Raw genomic sequence first — 23225 nt, forward strand, 5'->3', positions numbered from 1 at the left:
TCGTTTTGAAACGATAGCCCCGATCTTCCTCGAAGACCCACTGAAATTCGATGTCAAGATATCATTCGCGAGGATATGAAAAATACAAGTAAACCGTGCAAACAGCGTTGCGTTCGAATTGTAGAAGCATCAGGGACGAGCTCCAGAGGGAAGCTTGGAGTACGGCTAACCGAAACGCTCCTACAGATTGAGATAAACAGGACCGCGTTACTCGAACGCGTAATTCACCCCTCGGAGGAGGGAAAGCGGCGAACGTTGGCGAAATTCCTCTAAATCCCGGAGGATCGGCCGGGCCGAGCGGTGGAATGGTTTCCGGACATGCAGGGATGGAGGCGTACGGGGGCGGATGACGCGTTCTCCCGACGCCGGGGCGCATCCTGCAGCCGGGATCCTCATTAGGTATGGAGGACCATGGATCTCGGATCGAAATTGAGACAAATCGCTGAATGGGCCGGCGAGATTGGCCCCGGCGGGGCTGATGTTTGCGTATCGGCGACTCGAATGAAATGAACGAGAGAAAGGGAGAAAAATAGTCTCGGCGGAGGACGGAACGAGGTGGACAATCACGCGCGTAAGCAACCCGGGAGGGTGGCTCGCATCCCTATAAAACCCACGGAACCCGAGCGTATCGACATCATTCGACGACAAGTCTCGAGGTACCGTGCACTCGAAGAAGCGATGATCGGTTCCGGCGTGTTCACACCTTTCTGCCTAGCGACGATCTGCGCTCTGGTTTGCCTCTTCTGCCTGGCGTCCTGCACCTCCGGCGAGTACGGTACGTTATTTACCTCTTCTACGAAGAATCCGACGGCGGAACTACTCGGGATCACCTGTTTGATCGCGAGTAACGAAATCCTAAAGGTTTCTAGCGAGAAATTCTTCGAGTCATTGGTATTCGTAACTTCGATCCGTGCGGATAGAACGGTGAAGGTCTCGGTTAGGTTCGAATGTGCTGAAATGTGGTTTACGGGGATGTGTAATTTCTCTTTTATCAGTGGGAAGAGAACCGCCGAGCAGCGTCGCGAATGATAGGACATCGGGCAATGAGTTTGGCCCCTGCACTGACGGCAAGTGCGTGAAACGCACCCCGCAGGATATCACCGGAGGCATGTGGTTCGGACCGCGTTTGGGCAGACGACGAAGGTCGGAAGGAAGGAAGTCGGAAACCGACCCGGAATTCGATGCTCTGGCGAACATTCTCGACGGTAGCCGCTGGGCAGTCATCACCATTCCAGGTATACGTCGCGATCTTGAAGTCCCGAGGATTTTCTTAACACTAGAACTGGATGGGTGAATCACTTATTTCTGATTTCTCCTTTTACAATTACTGAAGAGGTGCGGATACTTGTACGAGAAATTATTAACGAAATTAATTCGGTAATAGCGAAACTGAAATACAACTCAATTGAAATCTCAGTGAACGAACATGGTTTTTATAAAGAAATTTGTAGAATTGATCGGTAGTTCTAATGTTAACACGTTGACTGCCACGAGAATTTCGAGCGTTTTGGTATAGCAATCCTTATTCCTTCGTAGTAAATGGTATTGGAAGTAATTAGTAATAATTTGGTATTGCACTCGTATTACGCTATTATCTACCTGCTTTTGTTACTAAAGACTTTTATTCGATATCAATCTTCTTATTGACCACCATAGAGTCAACGTGTCAACACTGAAACGAGCAGTTAAATTGACTTTCGGAACTTCTATAGAAACTTCGAGAGCGCATCTATTGCGACTTTAATTGATAACTCAATTTTCATATTACTAAATCAATTTTTTCACTGATTTCTCAAAGAAACATCTATCTTTCGAATCGTTGCAAAAAGAAGATCATTCTGACCCATCTGGTAATTTCAATGTTAAAGAAGACAAAAGCATATGGTTCTATCGAAGCTTCCGAGCGTAAGCGTATTCTCGCCAAAGAAACGTCTCGACGTTCGTCAAGTTTGCATCTATCTTCATCAAAGTGGAATTCACATCTCGTCGATGGCTCTAGAAATAGGGGACTTCGAGCTAAACACATTTTATCGTGAAACTTTCTCGACGATGACCTTCCAGGTGGAGAAAAACGACAACCGACTCAGTTCACTCCTCGGTTAGGGCGTGATTCCGGCGAGGATTTGTTCTCGTACGGATTCCCGAAGGATCAGGACGAGCTGTACGCCGAGGAGCAACTGTTCCCACCGCTATTCGCGCCTCGTTTAGGACGTCGGCTGCCCTGGACACCATCGCCGAGGCTTGGCCGCCAATTGTACAGCATCTTCAACAAACCTAGACAGTACGCCGACGACTCACGCTTCTGAGACTGCTCGCTTTGACCCGCCCGGAACGAAGACAGATAGCCGAAGACATAGTGTAATTAACTGAATAAAGGACTTGTATTTATTTGTATTATAAAAGACATCGTTCCCTTCAATTTCGACCGTCGTCTCCGAGTTGTTTGATTCTCGATCCACCACCCAGTCGGTTCGTCCTTTTTCTTTTAGAATTAACCCTTTGAACTCGAAAGTTTTTCACTTGAAATATTCAATACTTTCCAACTAGACGTAGACAAGATTCTTTGAAATGAATTTATCAAGAAATCATACATAAATTAGGGAACAAAGCTATTTTCTTTCAGTATTTCAAGTATTGATGCAGTGTAAGTTAAACGGCAAATATAAAAATTTATAATTTCACTGTATCGAATCGTCTCGCACCTGAGAGTCGCCTCTCGAGTGCAAAGGGTTAACCCTTTCCCGAATGCCGCCATAATGGAGGCTCCGAGCTTGGATATTTAATTAAGCTGCGAATGAATAATTTAATTATTTGACGTTGACTGCCACGGTGGTCGATGACCGCAGCTTCTAAATTGCTTGGAAACAATTACAATAAGAACATTGATATTGAATCAAAATATTTAGTAACGAGAGAAGCTGGAAGTGTAATATGAATACTGTAATACTAAAACATTAATAATTATATTTAATACTATTTTCCTCTATTGTAAAGGAATAAATCTTACTATAATAAAACATTCGAAATTCTCGTGGCAGTCAACATATTAAATAACGAGAAATTGATATGTTCTTTTCCCTGTATTTAAGATTTCGTTGCATAACCTAACTTTTCTACGAAACAGGGTTTTAACACTATTTCTACCGAAGGTGTCAAATGGCAGCTTCTGAAATTTTCAATTCAATTTTTTCAAAAATTCAATTGAGAAAAAATTATTGAACTAAAATAATTTTAAGTTAAAACCTCAAAAGGTGTTCAGCACCTTCGGTGATGTATGAATAATTTAAAAAATCATCCGCGAGGTGTTAAAACTGCAGCAGACCGTAATTAAGAATGCGGTTAGAAAATTCTTGTTTCCGGGAGTGAGGGATAATCGAAAGCTCGCGCGAGAGAGTCGGCGCCGGTGTGTTATTCCTGTCCGTTCCGATAGTAAATGATTACTCGAGCAAAGAGAGCCGGAAAGTTAACTTGTATCTGTTGGCAGTGTTTCCAAGCTTTATGGTTACGAGCGGAGTCTACGCTGCCACATGGCCCGCGTTAGTTCCGGTCGAGGAATTACAAGCGTAGTCTTGTACTTCCCTCACGCCCTTCTACTCTGCCCTCCGTTCTCTTCTTTCCGGAAGATATTGTTCCCTTTCGAATTGCTCGGATCGCGGAGTGCGACGAGTAAAAGTCCTAATAGAAGACGCGGCGGGAACGGAAACCGCGAGAGGATAAAGCTGAAATAAATCGGAATGCGAGATGAATGGTTCTTCTTTTATTCTCGCTGAAACGCGACGTAACGCGACGACAGGAATCTTTTCTCGTGTGAGTTTGTGGTCCGCGTAGCGTTAGGTTCAGTTAGTAATTACGAAAATATTCAACGTCACGCTCGTTACAAGACGGGATCGTATTTAGAAACATGCACCGTGTAATCACAGGATTCAATTATACACATAATACTGTAGCCTGTGCTCCGTAAACGCATCACTGACTATATTAGTTCGTTATCCTCTATGTTATCCGTTCTAGAACGAAACGGATCTACCAGGTAGCTTAAATAATATTCGCTTTATAAATACGGTGTAACAAAGTTAGCAGGTTTTTCTGTTAGTCTTAATCCTAAAACCACGAAGCGGCGACGGCTAACAACGACCAGTTACAAAAATAAACGCCAACATCGTGCGCGCGGTAATTATTAACAAGCTTTATTCGCGGGATCAGGTAACTCGCTCGAGAATGAGCCTTCTTCAGACTCTGCTATCGGCGGATCGATCGGAAACAATGAAAGACGACTTAATTAACCTCTACTCCACCGGGACTCGTCGACGAATCAACGTCGGCTTTCCAAATCAAGCAAACGTGTTGTCCGCTGAAGACATTCCCTGTCTCGATATTTACAACGACAATGGACAACACTCTAATCGTTAAAGGCTTCTACGCGTTACGATACGTGTACAACGCTCAAATTGCCAGACCTAAATTCATCGAGGCGAATCGGTTCGAATGTCTCAAAGTAATATTTCTCAGCTCTTGTTTCGCATTTGAGAAACGATGAAGAAACGTCCGAACGTCGTTCTTCACTTGTAAATACTAACGTTTAACCCTTCAATGCCGAACAACGATATATCGCTCTTAGCAACTTTCAACGAGTTCAACTTTTCGTTATCTTTCGCGATGATACCGAAACTGTACACCCTGGATAAGGTATTCGCTACGAATCATTTTATAGTTACTTTTATAAGTAACTTCGTAGCAAATAACTGGAACAGCAATATTTATGCTTCACACTACGTGTCCTGTATCAAGCTAAGGCCAAACCATGATCTTTTTCATTCGCAAATACTGTTTATACAAGAAAACTGACATTTCCATTTCTTCCGATGACTGAATCAATATTACTAGTACGATTTTCAAGAAATATTGAAATGGAATTTAATTCTCTCCCTTAATTTCACAGCGTAATCCTTTCTCAATATTCTAGACATCATTTTTACTTTTCTTTAAAGATCTTTTTTCAACCCTTACGGGATTACATCAATTTCGGTATTCCTCACTTAGGCAGAATTCTTTCGTCCGGCACTAAAGAGGTTAAGTACTCCCCTTCACCGTGGAGTACAGTCCGACTCGTCTCCGACACCGAATCGCAACGCGTGAAGGCCTTAACGAAGCATATTCCGCAAATTTGTACAATATCATAATCCTCTTCTCGTCTCGCGCGGTCAACGAAGCTCGTACACGCGTCTCAGCATCCGCGCCGCGGGGGTCCGCGCGAGCTGCTCGACCAAGCTGTCGATCATCTCCGAGACGATCAGTATCAGCAGATCGTACCAACGCATCGTTTCCCTCAGCAAGCTCCATTCGTTGTCGCCGGTATCTCCGTCGTCGGCGCGTTCACCGTTCTCCCTGACTTCGTTCCCCCCGTCGCATAAATTATCACTTGTCCAGCAAGTGCGCTCGGACCCGATGGACGATTCGCTCCATCAACTGTTGTTTATCTTGTCCGACTCGTTCGCGTCCTCCTGCCTGACCGGATCCTCGCACAGGATCGACTCGTAGCCGCGGTCCAACCGGACGTCGAGCTTCGACTGGGACGCGTCGTCGGAGTCCTCGTCGAACCCGTTGTTCTGGTGGACGTTCCTCGACTTCGGCCAAGTGTCGCCGCCCTCCGAGCTGCCGATCACGAAGATGAACGGACACCTGTCGCCCTTCGCGTGGGACTTCAGGTCCTGCGAGGAGCCCGACGCGTAAATCGCCTGCTCGTAGCTGACGTCCCCGGCGGAGCAATAGACGCTGTCCTCGGCGGACTTCTGATTGAAGTTGTCCTCGCAGCCCTGCGAGATCGTCGACGACGACTCGTTCGTCGACCGGTAGATCTCCTTGCTCGAATCCGTCGACCCGAACATCTTCCCCTGGTTCGGCTTCAACGTCGGTTGATTCTCTCGGCGAGTCAGCAGCACGCGGTCCAGGGTCATGAACGGCATCTCGAAGCAGAGAGTCCATACCGCTGACAGCAGCATCGTGAGGAACAGGTTGCTGGTGAAGCTCCGAATCTGGAAATCGAAGGATTTCAGAGTGTGAAGGTTTTCGACGGTGGTGCTGGATTTCGATCGAACTCGCATTGTTGGGGTTTTGGAAGTTCTTCTAGAAGGAGAATTCGGAATACTCACGATTTGTATTGGGCTGAGTATGGTGCTGGTTCTCTCCGCGCCAGCATTCGACAGCATGAACACGTAGTGACACAGATACGCGCTGTAGGTCAATTTGCTGAAGGGAACCCAGCCCCTCCATGAAAGACAGTGGTTCAGGAAACCTTTGGACAGATACACGGACCTAAATATTCGGGATTCATGACAGTTTACGCACCGACGTTTAACCTTTCGCGGACGGATGTCGACATTTTGCTGAGATTAAACTTACATCTTTGGGATACTGAGTTGTAAACAAGTAATTTAACTACTTACACCAAGAAATTAGTATATAATTTCCTTATTCTCTATTGCGTAACACTTGAATTATCGAGCACTTCAGCCGTCTTTTTAAAATTTCTTTATAAAAGCTATAAGCGTGAATTTATTAAGATTTCAATTGGCTTGTATTTCGGTTTAAGTGTTACTAAATCAGCTTTAAGACGTTGGATGCCGCGGGGGTTACCGGTGACCTCAACCAAATCGAATTATTATATTTCATTCGATTAAACGATGGTTATTCGAAAATTTCAAGAGTTAACCTTTTGCGGACGAATGTCGACATTCCGGCGAGATCAGATGTTCATATTTGGAAGACTAAGTCGCGAACAAATGATTGAATTACTCGAACAGCAAGAGATCAGCACGTGGTTTCCCTTTTTCCTATTAATTAACCCTTTGAACTCTGTAGGCTCCAACATCGCACCAGTTATAATATTAAATATTTTAATGAATCTTAAAGAAACTGCCCTAAACTCGATTTTCCACACATCCAAATTTTGTCCTAAGGAAAACAAAAGATCGAAGAAATGTTATAGCGTTTCTAATTTTCGCTGGGAATACTATAAAAATTAGTTGCAGCTGCTGACAGATTACAGAACAACCTGGAGTGCTAAGGGTTAAGAAATCGATATATAATTTAACTTCATCTGCCGATAGTTTCGTACATTTCAGGGAATCTTCGTCCGCGAAGAGTTAACACGCACTGTTTAAATCATACCTGCGTATCCGTGAACGCAGCAGAAAATGATCCAGGAGATCGACAGAGCGAAGACCTGCCTGTGCATGCCTGCGTAGAAGCTGGCTTCCAGCCTATCGTAGACATGGTCTTCGAAGTACATCCACCGTGGGCCGACGAAGACGAACATGCCCGACAGAATGGCGACCACCCAGCCGAAGGCAACGTACATCTGTAAACCAAACGAATGAAGCAAACTAACGAGAAAGATGATAAATTCAGAAAACGTGTGTTAAGTACTGAGATCAGTTTTCCATTATCGACGAGTAATCGTCGACGCCGAATCCTCGCGAGGGAACTTTCCCGCTGCAGCGCGTTGAAACGAACGGCAAGCTGCTCGAAGGTTTCGCGAAAACACCGATTGCCGGACGGAACGTGCGATGCTTACCGGGTGTATCTTGATGACCCTGGTCCGAGTCTTGTGCAATATGTATCCGAGGGCCAGTCCGATCACGTAGGATCCGTATCTGTTGTACACCTTCGTGTAGATCTGCACGTAAACTTCTGCCACATCGTTCGACCTGATCGCAAAGAGAAAGCGGGGAACGTGAGCGAGGGATACATCGGTCGCCGTGTCGGAGGGGGATCGAAATTCGCAACGAACAAAACTGATAAATCCCGTGTACGATCCGCAGGAGGACCGCTCGCGCGATATAAGTGATCTCGAACGAAATAAATCAGACGTGGAAGCAATAACCGCGGGGGACGAGCGAAACGAACTGACGTTTCCTAAAACTCTGTGTACTCACTCCTTGTAGTAGAGCATGGTACCGGACAGCTTGAGGGTGAACGTAATTAGGAACGGTATGACGATAGAGGTAACGAAGCCGATTGCGATAACGATCCAGAAGAATATCTGCCGCGTGAATTTGAGCATGGGGTACAGAAATATCGGCGACAGCCAGACCAGCTGCATATCGGTTGCCAAGTACCACGACTGTGACAAGCACTGAAACGAAAAGCAGCCAATCATGTTTCACGTGTGCAGGACAAATTTCCAGTGGACGTCGAGCTACGGAAAAACTCTGTACTCGAACTTTCTTTCAACGACTATCACCGCCGAACGGCGGATCTTCGTGGAGACGTTTATCAGAATAACTCCAGTGAACTATTGAACAGAACACTGATATCTACTCTTGACAGTTTGGACAAATTGACAATAAATCATTCCGAAATCCTCGCGAACATCTCTCTGCTTCGTACTCTATACACTAGTGTTTATCATAAGCGCATGCAATCCGTTCGATTGTCATCGTACGTACTATTCTGGGCAGATTCACGTAATTGTTCACGTAGAGCAGGTTGGTCCACCAGTTCTCCCGGCAGTAGTCCCTGTTCGCGCCGACCCACTGGTCCCATTGCGGCCCGGTACCAACTTTGTAGAACAGCGTGGCGTAGAAGCCGATCATCATCGCGTACGCGGGCGTCAGCCTCAGGTACCGATGCATGTAGAGGCCGATCACGTCTAGACGCCTCTTCGGGTCCTTCTCGCTCTTCGTCATCATCGTGTACGCCATCAGCACTCCGCTCAGCAGGAAGAACGAGTCGGTGATTATGTTCGAGTTCAGCACCAGCATGTTGCCCCAGTTCAAGTGCATCTGAAACGTTGCACGGAGCGAATCAGCTTCCTCGCCGAACAACGGGAGGAATCGAAAGTCACGAGCACACGGTTCTGCGGAAGATTTTCGTCCCGCGGAGGAACGAAAATTGACTTGTACTACTGCGCGAGTTTCGCAGGCTCCCGTTCGCACGATGGCTCGCGGAGTGGATCGGGTTCGTTGATAATCAATTGTTATTCTACTGTAAATCCTTACCATAGGGACCTCGTTGAGGTTCATCTTCAGCCCGACGATCTCGGAGTAAACCGTGTGGCCGCAGATTATCCAGCAGATGCTGAGGTAACGCAGTCCGTCGAGACATTTTATGGAGTTCCTGGACCTGTCCGTGTTCAGGAGATTCTTCCCGTTGGTGTAGACGGAGAAGGAAGTGAAGAGCACGTATTTCGTGTCTAAAAGTTGCGACAGATCGCTGGTACCCACGGATCTCGTTTCATTTCTCTCGATTGCGCGTTAACCCTTCGCGGACGAAGATTCTTTGAAATACACGAGACCTTCGGCAGATGCAGCTAAATTATACGTCAGTCGCTTGAACGATAGAAAAGGAAACTATGCGCTGACCTCTTGTTCGAGTAACTAACGCAGCTGCGACTTAGTCTTCCGAATATGAAAATATTCGCCGAAATGTCGGCGCTCGTCCGCGAAAGGGTTGAACGTCGAACGAGCATCGAAACCGGTTGGATCGACGAGCACGCGGCAAATGGATTAGGCAAACACCGCGTCCTTAACACTGATCGTTATCGATCGACCAAGAATCGTTATCGGTCACGCGTGATCTCGCGATCCGATCGCTTTCCTGACATCGTTCCGCGAAGAATCGATAAGCTGACCCACACAGAGCTCGCGGGGAACGATCGTTTTACGTAACGTGAACGAGCAACCCACCTTTTCGGTTCAACGTGCTCAGACGGCCTTGCCTGGCGATGTCGTAACTCGTGCTGGCAATTATGATCACTGCGAATATCGCGAGGATCGATCTGCAATTAAACATTATCATGCATCGTGCACGTTGGCGTGTCGGCGTAGGAGTTACCGCGTTTCACGGGGACCACGGGAAATTCCTCCGGCGGCGCGTTGCACGACGCACGGAGAAATATTCCTCGTCGTTCTTTTTCTTTCCCCCCCGTTCCGTGGCGAGAAATAGCTGGACAACGTATGAAACTTATTTGCTCGCCTCTTCAGCAGCGAGATTGTGCCTCGATAATCTCGATGGTGTCCCAATTTTTCGAAACAATAACAAAGACGCGATCGAGAGCGATAAACACGGGATTGCCCGTGTTTGGGCGGCGCGCGAATGCGATCGAACGGGGAAACAACGGTCAACCGATACAGTACCGTTGATAATTCCTCGTCGGTTCCAGCGAACGCTTTCAAGTACGCTCGCGGACGGGCTATAATAATCGATTCGTAACGTTGGCGTGCATTTACATGCTCGCGATCTGACGCGCGTTGCCGCGGTGACGCAACCGCCGCGGCGATAAATTTTTCCGGAAAATTTTACACAACTCCCGGCTTTGTCCTCGAAATCGCGGCGACAAACAACGAATCCGTTGATCTTGCGTTACTCTATACTAAAACCGCACCCGTTGCAACCCGATAACGATATTTACATGTAAATCCAGTCGGTTACGTCGAAGACCGGTCGATCCGTTTCTGCGGTGCGACAGGAGCTCTCGGGAACCTTCACCACCAAGTCCACGCGACCTTCCACCTTGAGAGGGTCGAGGACGATTTCTAGCGCCTCCTGGACGTCCGTGTGATTGCAGCTCGACGGGACGCACCACATCCACTCGTAGATCACGGACTTCTCTGAATTCCATTTTATTCCCTGAATCAATCAATCTCTTTGTCAATCCTTTTATCGTTACTTACGGACTACGAAGAATTCGAATAGAAACTAATCCCGAAAACACCAAGAAGATCGACGAATAATATAATTCAATGTTCGCCGTGTCGAGTCGTTCGTTCGTCAAATCGGTTAACTCGACTTCAATGGAAAATACAGAGGTGACCCCCAACTAAATCGAATTTATATAGTTTACTCAATTAAACCATGATTATTTGAAAACATTTCTATATTATAAATAATTCTAACTAATGAAGTGACATTCATGAACATGCAAGAATAACAATGCAATTCAATCGAATGATTTAATATTATATTTTTCCATTTGAAGTATTCTGTACGATGAAATCGTGCTGCATTCAACGCGTTAACGAGATTACACGTATGCAAACGATTTAATCGGTTAAAGTTAATCATTTCGACCTGTGGACAACTCGATCGTCGAACGGATTAGTTTATCTTGTAAGGTTGATAGAATCGATAATGGTTCCCTCTGTATGAGGATGGAACGTATGAAAATTCGTATCGATCCGATCCGATTAGGAGACGTTAGCCGCGTCCATTCACGCTAATAATAGTGCCTCGAGTTCAAAGATAGAAGATCTCGGTGCGCGCATACAGCGACGGTCGTCGATAACGGTAATCATTAATAAGATCGGCCGGCGATACGTCGTTCCCGAACAATGACCGATAAAGGTGTTAAATGAATTCGAGTTCAAGCGCGTTATCGTGATGAACGAATAAAGCGTCTTATCGGCGTGTTTCACACAACAGCGTTTTTCGTTCGACACCGTCGGCCGTCTCGTTCTTCAGAGACTGCGCGTTCCAATGTACTTTGCACCGGGACGATTCTTACATGTTCTTTCACCTTGCAAAAAACTCGAATGTTTTTCGATCGATCTCCGCGCGATATCGCGACCGTCGGTCGAGAGAAATTCTAAAATTACCGGTACAAATATTCGACGGGCTGCACGCTAGTCCTCCGTCATTTCTCAACCAGATACAATACAAATCTAGACGTATATAATAAAACAATTGGAAGCTTTCTCAAAGAAAACAAGTTTCTATTCAAAGGAATACTTTGACATTCGAATACTTCAATGTAAAAATATAACAAAGAAACCGCGCGGGCTTTCGATGATAATTTATAAGAAAATTATTTCAGTTTCTCGCAGAATTTCCATTGTAAATCAATTTCCTTGTCACCTAGTTGAAAATTAAGTTCAATAAAGAAACAAGTGATACCTTAAGGAACCCTTTGCACTCGGAAGGCTCCCAGTCATTTGATTCGACGCAAAACTAAAATCTGATACATAATGTTGAACTTTGTATAATGCCTTGATTGTGAAATATTGGAATAAAATAGCTCTATTCCTCGATGTACTTATTTCGCTTCGAGTTAGTTTCAAAGAATATCGTCTTCGCCTCGTCAAAAACATCTCTAGCGAGAAACTTCCGAGTGCAAAGGGTTAAAAGGGTTAAATTCTATGTTCCAAGGCTCGATGGTTTCGGATCGGCGTTGACGAAACAGTCGGTCAGTCAGTTAGTCGGGACTTATCTGCTTACGTGTAATATAGATTATCGAATTGAATATTGAATCGAGATTCACTCACCGATGTAAAGGCTACGTTAAGAAGTAGATCGCCTATATCGGGTTCGCTATGCTCGCCGCGGCTTCCCGTGATGTCGAATTGCACCATGCCGGTGCAAGCCTTCCCCGTGAATCCGTGTCCGCTTTTCACTCGCAGACACTCGTCGTAATTGCCTAGCTGCTTGTAATTGCCCGTGATTATGCCCGATGGAATTTTCACGGACGCGTCGAACACTGGAATCCAGAAGAAGGTCTTTGCACTTTCCTCGTAATTCCTCCCGCTCCTTCTTGCTCGGTCGTGCAGTAATTTCCATTTATTTTACCGACAAGCCGTAACGTTTTCAAACATTCTCTCTTAACGAAATGGGTTGCGCGTTAATAGACAGGAGAAGAGTTTTGCGAAAAGGTGTATTGACACGTACGCCGGCTAAATTTCAGCTACCAGGAACGCGAGCGTCGGTGGGTATATTGATACATTTTTAAACATCAGTCGAACCGAAATTTGTAACTTACGAGAGAGAATAAGGAATTCGATTTAATTTCACTTTGGGTTTGTGTTGTACATGTATCTAATAATTAAACGATGAACTAAAGATCCCGCATTATTGCGGAACCGGCGCGCAATGTGTTAAGTTTGAAGCTAGGAAAAACGATCAACCCTTTGCGGACGAGGAATTTTTTAAAGAAGGTGAATTGTACCTGGTATACTGAAATATTAGAATCTCTAGAGCAGAGTCTATTGACCTTTTGTTATTTAAATCATTCGACTAATCGCTGGGGAACAGATATCGTCGATATTCGTTCCCGAAGGGGTTAAGGGGGGTTCCCGTGGTCTAAGAACTCGTATCTGACGGCAACGCGAGGAATTCCTTCGAAAGGAACTCCTCATTCCCGTGGAAATGCCAAAGAGCGTGAAATCAAAATACGGAGCGCTGTTATCATCGAGAAAATTGAGGACAGAAGAACTCCTTGAAGCGGCGAGCGTTCAGCGACACAACATCAACCGGTTCCATTCGATTTGTTGTAAAGCCGATTGTTAAATGCCAACGCAGGATCGGCACTCGTTCCCAGGAATCCGCTTCGTTTCTGACTTAACCCTTTCAGGACGAACGTCTTCGTATTCACGGTGTCCAATATCCACAGTGATCCGATTAATTAACCCCTTGCCCTACAATATCGTGTCAGACTCGCGGTGAAGATTTCAAACGGAATTTAACAAACATAAATATTATTCAATATGTTTGAAGGCAAACTGCATATTATTCCTGTGTTATCAATGATTATACCATAGTTTCAATGAATCATTAATAACAAAGTAGTTAGATCGATCACAGTTCAGAAAGAAATCATAGGGCAAGTTAACACGATGAATGTCGTGGGGGTCACCGGTGACCTCCAACCAAATCGAATTACTATTACTCAATTAAATGATTGTTTAAAAACATTTCTATATCCTAAATAATGCCATCTAATTCGATGACATTCAGCTAGATGAACGTGCGATAATAATGCAATTCGATCGAATGATCAAATATTACATTTCCATCTTATTTTTCTCTACGAAATCCTCCGGCCTTTACCGTGTTAAGTAACGAAACATCGATCTATAGTTTCCTCCTTTTGTAGTATTAACACTAGAACTACCAAACAGTCAAGTTGACTTTCCAAAATTTTTCTATAGAAACCCCAAGAGTGCATCTATCGAGACATCGATCACTCAAAATTTAGTTTGCGTACTATTAAAACAATTTCTGTAGAAATTTCTTAGAGAAGGATCTATTGTTTTTTGAATAATTGTAATTTTGACTCATCTCGTAGTTCTAGTGTTAATAGTTCAGCGTATTTGAAAAGGTTCCTGGTGTTTCGAAGCAATCTTCGCGCGAAGGGTTAAATCTACTGGACGTATCGTTGTCTCTTCGATACGGATTCGTATCGAGACGGTTCGTCATTCCCTTCGATCTCGCGAGCGCGAATCGCGTAATGGCCCAATGTCGTGTTAGGCGTGTTTGCGAACGATTGCATATACGGAAGTGCAAGATACGCGCACGGGAATTGCGCGGTAACGCAAAATTGCGAAACGGGTCGGTCGATAAGGGCGGACGGGGAAAAATCTGGCTTCGATATCGGGCATTTTTCAGCGATGCCCGATAGCGAGGACGCGCGGGCCCGCGAGCCATTTGCGAGCGATCGCTCGCAAATAATCACGCGTCGATGGGTGACCAATCGAATCATTAGTTCCCCGAATTAATGGGTGGAATCGCGGAGCTCGCCACGGCGTTATCCGTGCTCGCGGAGTTAAACGCTCGCCGGAATCTGCTTAACCCCTTGCCTTGGAATAACGTGCGATGGTGAAGATTTCAAACAGAATTTAATAAACGTAAATATTACTCAATTCTTGTGAATTCGAATGAAATGCCCTTTTTCTGTTACCAATGATTATACTTTAGAGCAAAAGTAGGCATAGAATATGCATAGAATTTGTCTCCTTTCTCGATGAATTATTAATGACATCGTTGCGATGATTACAGCTGAGAAACAAGGGCAAGGGGTTAACTTCGTTGCAGTTTCACCGTTTGCTTCGACACGACGAAGATGTAAGATTGAATGATGAATAAGTATTCACCGATTGAGGGAAGAATTATTAATTAATTCTTTGTAATAAGTACGTGAGAGACTCGAGGTTCCCGCGGTAGCCAACGCGTCGAGCAACTCTCGATTCCGAAGTATTCGCGGAACAAAATTTTCCACATGCTCGTTCGTGGCGCAGATTTCTACGACGTCAGGAGTCCTCTACCTCCTCCGAAGATCTCGAGATCATCGACTTGCAGAATCACGATCGACCTTCGCTCGAGGTTCGCGGGACCGTCGCGGTTTTATTGTTTTCAAGTAGGACTTTTGCACGGTGCGTCCTTCGGAACGGATGATTCTGATTTCTACGCCACTTTTTATCGATATATTTACTCGGATGGGATCGAATACGCTTTACAATAGACGCACGCGTAAGCGAGGAGCGCGACAAACAGCCAGGGTGGCGTCAAATGAAAAATCGCGGAGGAGCAACGTGACAAATGTGAACGGCGCTTGTATTCGATTTGGCGGCAGATTATCCTCCAGCTCCGCCGCCTGCCGCGAAAGAAGAAGGGAAAATGGCTGCGGAGACGCGATACGCCGATCGCTCTCGGTCGTCATCGATGAAGATATCGACGGGGAAGCAAACGAACTCGTGACCTTAGAATGTCAATTCCTTGGAAATGCGCATCTGAATAAATCTCCGGCTCCCGGAACGATGTGTTATTAACCCTTGCCGCCACTGGAAATATCGTTTACTATCTGCGTCGTATTCTACACATTGACGTCATCTCTCCTTTTTCCTGTTTGCATTCTGAAGCATTTTTGCTAGGCGAGATTAACAACAACTTCTCTATTTTCCCTTTCCTCGTTTTTCCAGCGAACGGTGTCAGGACCGCGTCTCCCGCGGCGTTGATTACCGCCAAACTGATTTTCGCGCGTCGCCGACGAACTCGATCACAGGTTAAAACCGCTCGGGTCACAGGTTAATGACATTTCGAGGCGCGATTCGCATTCTCTGTTTTGTGTTTGCAATTTAGAACGGAGCACAAAATAGTGCCGGCCGTCGAGGAGCGAGTCGACAAAGGTGAAGTGAAATGTTATGCGCGCACCTTCCTCTCCGAAACGATATGCGGTTTATCTGTGTCAACGTCGGGTGCAATTCGTCTCTTTCGGCCGATCCCCGGCGTATGCTAAAAAGAAGAGATTCGAATAACCGAAGGACGCGCCGTCGAAACGTCCAGGTAAAAGTGCGGCCTTGCGAAACCCAAAACGCGCATCCAAAAAAGAGCGGCGCACTTTCGTAAGGCGGTCGAGCGGCGCAATGGCGGGAGCGGCGGCGGCGGCGGCGGCGGCGACGGCGGCAGGTCCTCTAAATCTACGGCGCTGACACTTCTTGCATCAACATAATTCATCTGCCCGTAGCGTCGTTCAGCGTTCAACTATCCACCGCGTCCCTCTTTCGGAATAAAAAAGGAGAGCTGCATAAACGACCAGCCTTGAACCGCGCCATGACGCGTACAGCCTGATCCTCCATTTTTTTCACGCGCAGTTTCGCAAGAACGATCCCTGGATCCGCGCGCCGCGCGATCGGTACGCGGAATTTGAGTTATTCGACAGGTATCTGATCGATAAAGTCATGAAAATTTCAGGGAACACACCGCACGGTGATTCCGGCGCTACCAGCGAGAGCGAATCAGCGCGATCGTACCTAGGAACACCTTCGAATCGCATTCCACTGGGCACGATACAATGTTTGGTAATTATCCGAGCCGGCGCGGACAATTTAAACTTCCTTCGGCCGGAATGCGACTGGACTCGCTGATTGCACACGCCAATTGCGATTTATTCTGGGACGGAACAGCGACGGTTTTATATAACTGGAAACAATAATCAGTGATTTAGTATCGCAATTATTACGCTGTAGTATTGTCCGGTTACTCGCGTTACTGAATGTCTTCATTCGACATCGATCGTCTTATAATCGTTTCCAAGCAATTCGGAAGCTAACGTGTTAACCCTCTATGAACCCGTATGACTTTCATGTTTTATAGCAATATATCAGCATCTTGCTGGTTTATTTCATCTTGCACGGCAAAGTGGCGAAGAAAATTAACTAACTTCAACTTTTATACGCTCAGGCCTGAAAGTTCGTCATTGTAATTCCAAAGTTACAAGGTATGTTCGCTTCGATGGAATTATTAAAACTATTGGATAATTTGTATTTACAGGTGGGTATTTGTTAATTAATTAACATTTTATTCTACACGCGTTTTCTTATAATCGCGAGAAACGATCTGCCAACAGAGGGTTCAACGTTGTAACGGTTTACTTCTTTCTTCGAACGGAGCAATCGAATCTGGAAAATGCAGCCGAAAGTACCTCGGCCGATCGCGATCCGTGTGAAGGAAGCTTAAGAGACGCGTTGGTGTCGGAAAGAGGAAAGATCGATCGATCATCGGTCAGCGAGCAAAAAGACCGGCTCCGATATACAAGGACGGTCATCGGCACCGACGTTATTCCTTGTTGACCCAGTTCGTGTGCGACCCGTGACGCGCGCACCGCGATTCACAGATTCGTTCGAATTTCTCGCCTCGTTCGGCTCAGGTAAAATTTCACGATTAAGAGAGACTGCCGCGGCTCGCTAGTAAGATCAGCCGACGCGTCGCTCGGCGAAAATAAATCGAGAAAAGACGAGCGGTATCGATTATTATTTTGTTGTGCAGCTGCGATTTGTCGAAACGCCAGCAAGATAAATGGAAGGTCGGCTAGCGGAAAGAAGCGCGGAGATACGCGGCTCGATGAATTAGCTCGCATGCGCTATTATAATCTGTTTTCTTGCCATTCATACGTTCAAGTAACAACAAGTCCCTCGATCCGATCGCCGCTTATATTTAGGCGAATCTTGAACTATTGGCGCGTCAACATCGCTAGAACGCGATACCGATCGTTTCGAAAGTGAGAGTCTCGATAGCCGACGCGTCATTGTAGATTCGCCTTGTTCGACGAGAGGACCTGATCCTTCGATTTAACGTTTCGCGAATAACTATCGGGAAATCTAAGATTCTCCTATCCCGATGGACCAACGATAGAACGATCGAACGGAAAATGAGTCGCTCGGAAGGCAATGCGGTTAAAGAAAGAAAAATTGTGAAGATGAATGTTTTGGCTTCGGAAATGATTGTACAATATATTCAGAAGCTACGAAAGAAGGGCTTTCTGACCTAGGAAAAACGAAGAAACGAGTAGATCCTTTAACAACTAGAAAGAATATTATCTATTCATAGGAAGCATCAAAGAATCGACTTAACCGCATTGTCTTCTAAGCGACTCGAGTACCGAGCGGTGTTTACTAAACTTTCGATTGACTTGTGCTTTAGAACGCGCGAATCGGTGAATCAGGTGAATGATCAATCTCTCGAGGAATGATCTGTGTCTTCGAAATAATTGTAAAAGAAGAAATCCGGTAGCTCGAGCGTTAAGAATCGTTCTTTTAGCCTGCGTATGAAATATTTTCACAGCGATACCGTGTTATTTTTACGACGGTCGGCTTCAATTGCGGGTCTCCTGAGTTCATCGCGTGAAACTGCTTCAGGTATGTTTATCTGCGACCGAAGGAGCAACTTTCGCGTAAAGAAGCTCGTTAAACGAGTGTCACGGGCATCTCTGCGGATTCACCGGGGTTATCCGAGCACTTCCGGCAGATTTCGAGGCCGCCGACAAGGCGTCGCGAAAACGAGGCGGACATTTATAAATAAAAATCACGGCGAATTATGTAATCGTAATCGCCGGCGAGATTCCGTCTTTTCTCTTTTTGAACGCCAATGTCATCGGTGTTGCATCACCGGGCCTGCAACTTCGCCATGTTCTGAGAGAACGTCTGGCAGCTGGTGTGATCGCTAATGCCGGGCGTTCCCTTTGTTATAGAAACGGAACACCGCGAAAGAACGCGCCGGATATCTCGACGGAACACTCGAACCTTCTTTTCTGGAAATAAATATGAAGCGTGGGTCGGATATCAGCGCGGAACGTTATGCAATTGAAGCGATGTGCAATGGACAGTATCGGCAGCAAGTGCGCAAATTCCATTTATCGGGGTGTTAATGGATTTACGGGTCAGTGGAGCGCGCGGCATGTGTAAAACCACTGAAAACACGAGCGGCTAATGTTGTTTTTATACGGAGATGACATTGTTGTGTTTCACGGCATAATTTTCTTACGCCGTATCGGCGTCTTCATTAGTTCGATTACAGTCAAGACTATAAACACGGTCACGTACGTACGCTTCGCGCGTTGAGGAAGGACGAGCTGATTGCGTTCCGTTCGAAATTGGTCGATTAAAAAAATGGGGGAAAAAGAACGAGAAATCGAACGGCCGTAAACGGAAGTCGAGACGGAGAAATTTCGAGCGAAATTCGATAAACGTTGCGCAATTTCGACTTCGTTCGCGGAGAGAAAAAACTTGCAATCTTCGAATCGCTATCGAAGTCACCTCGACGGTATATTTTTACGAATGTCTCGCACCGTGTACTTCGAGCCCGGGTGGGATCGCGCGAGAAATAATTGTGTTATTGGAAGAGGGACGGGTAACGTGGCCGACACCAAAAACTGACCAAGTAATCGCGCGCTTCCGGTGAGGGGCGAATTTTTAGCGGTCGGGATCGCAGGGTGAAAGTCGGTGAATTCCATGGAATTTCCACGAGGAACGGTTTCCACGATCATTAATGGTTCGTAACATTGGAACTTGACCTTCAGCTGGCGCGTGCAGTAGACATCCGCAGGAACGTAATCTCTGGAAGTATTACAAATGGCGCTACATGAAGGCATCATTGTTGTTGAATCACGTAATTCGTCGATGGGAACTCGGTTAATTTTCGAAGTCAAACGATAACGATAATCTTCTACTCGCGGTTCGGCGGGGTCAATGCCGATGTATCGACTATTTTCGGAGCGTTATTGTCAACTAACGGAGTTTCCCCGGAAGTGTCCTGAAAATATTTTCATCGGTGACGCACGCCGGGCGCGGATTTAAAAAAAGAAGAAAAGGGAAAAAGGGGGGGGGGGGAGGGGAATCGCGTTCACGGCTTAACGGCCGAATACGCGGTCCGAACGAAAAAGAAAAATCTTGCGGCCGACGTGACGGATTAAACGGTAAAACGACCGATGAAACTTCGTGGAGCCCGTGCCCCGCTGCGAACAATGCTCGTCTTACATGAAAGAAACAGGCCCATCGAACGATTCGTACTAAAAACGCAGGACGAGCGGTCGTTGACCGCTTAAAATGAAATTTCTAGTCCGTGGGAGTTCCCAAAATTTTTTTCGTTCGAGACCGCGTTCGTCATCCGGTGTACCTTTCACCTACTGTACACAGACGGTCGGTTCCTTTCTTCTTAAATGTCAGCAAGAATCGTTCACCCTTTGTGGGCCAGGTTGTTCCTTCGGCCGGGGAAAAAGTGACTCGAATCGCTATCTAATTCTTTGGATGGTTTCAAAATAGCATGCTAGAGGTGAAGGACCTCTCTTTCTCTCTCTCTCTCTCTCTCTCTCTCTCTCTCTCTCTGTCTTTCTCTCGTCGGCCAGACGAGTCTGCGAAATCGTTTCACGGAGAAACGAATAGAGAAGAGAGACGGACAGAGAAAGGGAGACGCGGAGAAATCCAGGCGGCAACCTTTCGACACCTTCTTTCATTTTCTTTCGAAATTTCGAAATTTCGAAAACGGAACCGCTGCTCCCGATGCGGACGGATCGGTGAAACGGTACTTTTACGAGCGCGTCTGCGGCTCCCTTTCGATCCAATTGTTCCTCTCGAATATCGGGGAGTCCGTTAGACCGGCGTCGTTAGATAATCACGCGCGAATACGTTAGGACCGATCGCTCGAAGCATTTTTATGGCGGCGATCTCTATTACTGCTCGCTTTCTATTCGGGAGGACCGGTGTGAGAGGGGTCAACGACCCGCGAAACCAATTGAGCAATCCACGAAACCGAGACCGGCTGCATCAGTCATCGGTGCCGGCCGAAAAGAACCATACGTGTCCTAAAAACGTACAACTATTGCCGCTGGCGCGTACGCCTCGCCCGTCGGGAGGGGATTCACTCGAATCCGGTCTTTGAATTCAAATTTCGCGTGCGTCCCCTGAAATCTTTCACTCGCTAAGAACTTTCAAATGTCGGAGACCCGTTTGAACCGGCGCGTTTTGTCATCTCCATGCTCCGCGGGCGTGAACGTCGATCGAACCGATTTCAAATTGGTTGCCGAACCTCTGGAAAATATCATTATCTGGAGGCAATTGCACCCAGTGGAAAGAAAATATTTTTCTCTCGTTGGAAAACCCGTTCGGACGTCGATTACGCGTTATCTTCGCGTATCGCGCGCGCGTTCGAGGATGTAATTCTCTTTTCTGGATTTCGTCAAATTACGCGTGATTTCTTTCGATCGGTACGAGAACTCTGAGGAATCGTCTGAAATGACACCGCCTTCCGATCGGTCCGAATTGTTTCTCCTCGGAATAGAGTTGTCAGGGTAATTGAACGTAGCTTGCGTCGCGATTCAATTGCAACTATTCCACGTTCGCACCGGCAGATTTTCCTATGGACGATATTGAAATCTCTTGGAATTTTCTAGGTTAATCCGATAAGAGGAGGGAAGCGGACACGACCGAACCAACGCTTGCATGCTTGCGACATGTTCACAATGCAGCTCGAACTTGCTCGATAATTCGGTCAACCAACCCAACCTGTGAACTCCTGAACAGCGCGATGATGCATCGCGGATTCTTTTCTTCTCCGCGATACGAACAGATCAACACGACCTTCTTTCCAAGAATCAAACACCTCGTGATCCCGCGTTCTTGGGGGAGCCGCGCATTCGAAAAACTTCGCGAATCATGTAGCCTCTCGATAAACTACCGAGGCAGAATGCAGAAGCTAGGGCGATCTCGCTAAGTTCCCTCTTCTTGGAAATTGATTACAGCTGAGCGTGAAGTTCCGATTACCGAAGATTCATCCGAGAAAAAGTATTTGATTCCGATCGTATTGTTGCCGTGAATGTACCAAACGAGTTGTTTAAATTGTAACTGATTGCTCGCTGCTTATCAACGCACCATTGCACGCCTTAAAGGCTCGATCGAGCCTTCGATATATCTTTGAGTACTTTATCGACCGGTAAACTGTAATTGATCGACGTCATGACAATTACGTATCTCTCTCTTCCAAATAACGCGTCTTTCGAGAGCACCGTTAGCACTGGGAGAAATTCTTTTAGGCGGTGTAACTTTGTCGATAGCTACGGAAATAGATATCCACAGAAACCTATGCTACTCTGTATTCTGCCAGAAGATTTCGATCCACAAAGCCCCGTTTCATCTTCTGCCAGATAAGAAGATCCATTTACAACGTGTTTACTTTCAACATCTGACATAACAGTCAAAACTGTTACAGCCAAATTTCTTATCGTATTTTTTCGGCGTGCGCTGAGTAAGTTGACACTTAAACTTCGTGACACGCCCGACCGTTCGCAATCAGCGTCGAATTATCGGTGACCATTGTTTTTCGAACGAAAGTTCCTGTTGCTGACTTTTAAACCGCGCATCCAAATGTTATCTACGCTCTTCGAGTCGTTCGAAAAAAAAGAGCAACGCGCAACCGTCACGATCAATCGATGAACCAGTGACTCTGATCCATTTCGCTAGGTCTAGGGTTCGTTAACTTCGATTCAAACTTGGCCCTGGACGGGTGAAAGTTTACGGTGAAAGTGTACGCGGTAACGATCGGATAAACGAAAAATCGACTTACTCTGAAGAGCCCAGGGTGTGTAGCGGTCGACTTCTTTCAAATAAAGGGCGCTGTCCCGGAGGCATTGCTCGGACGCGCCGTCGGAGGGTGCGAAAGGTTTCGCAAGGAACTCGAGGACGGTTTCCGGTCTGACTGCGCCGGCGAAGTTCTCCGAGGACGCGACGAGTACCAGAAGATGCAGGAGAACCGGCGAAAAGAGCCGTGGGCCACTGGAGAGCCCGACGAGAACGAGGAAACGCATCGTGGTCGCGTTCGATGGAATATAGTCCGTGTTTCGGGGCCGAAGCACGTGGCGGCCGCACGGGTCACGTGTCCACTGGTGGCCTAGGTGTGCACGCGTCAAAGGAGGCGGCAAAGTACGAGACGTCAAAACGTGAACTGTACGTTCTGTCAATCGCTGGTGCATTTATATATGTTACTGGTGGCGCTGGCACGATGATGGGGGTAAGAGCATTCGACTCCGATGGGCACCTCTTATCGATGCGACCGAGGATTACGCGCTGCGCGTAATGTGTCTCTCCTCCCGGCACGCCGGACCGGAGAGTGGGAGCGCGCGTGTGTGCCACCGTGGTAGGAATTCGACGATCGGAAAGATCGAACGGGGATTCTCGCCGCGTGAAAGACGA

The 23225-nt window shown here is 46.5% G+C and overlaps 2 protein-coding genes across 2 annotated transcripts; one reads left to right on the forward strand and one right to left on the reverse strand.

Moving 5' to 3' along the window:
* The first annotated feature begins 623 nt into the window (after positions 1-623).
* On the forward strand, positions 624-2720 carry Pban (pheromone biosynthesis-activating neuropeptide). The gene is made up of 3 exons (XM_031982968.2): positions 624-775; positions 996-1235; positions 2062-2720. The coding sequence occupies exons 1-3, from the start codon at positions 679-681 to the stop codon at positions 2304-2306; spliced, it is 582 nt and encodes a 193-aa protein (XP_031838828.1). The 5' UTR covers positions 624-678; the 3' UTR covers positions 2307-2720.
* LOC116429713 (O-acyltransferase like protein) lies at positions 2403-23076 on the reverse strand. The gene is made up of 11 exons (XM_031982967.2): positions 22600-23076; positions 12261-12472; positions 10412-10629; positions 9687-9778; positions 9000-9193; positions 8448-8783; positions 7935-8134; positions 7574-7706; positions 7168-7357; positions 6150-6292; positions 2403-6032 (listed from the first exon to the last, which is right to left on the reverse strand). The coding sequence occupies exons 1-11, from the start codon at positions 23003-23005 to the stop codon at positions 5463-5465; spliced, it is 2694 nt and encodes an 897-aa protein (XP_031838827.1). The 5' UTR covers positions 23006-23076; the 3' UTR covers positions 2403-5462.
* Positions 23077-23225: the final 149 nt, after the last annotated feature.

The sequence above is a fragment of the Nomia melanderi genome, chromosome 10 (genome assembly GCF_051020985.1).
Source record: "Nomia melanderi isolate GNS246 chromosome 10, iyNomMela1, whole genome shotgun sequence".
NCBI classification, from domain to species: domain Eukaryota; kingdom Metazoa; phylum Arthropoda; class Insecta; order Hymenoptera; family Halictidae; genus Nomia; species Nomia melanderi.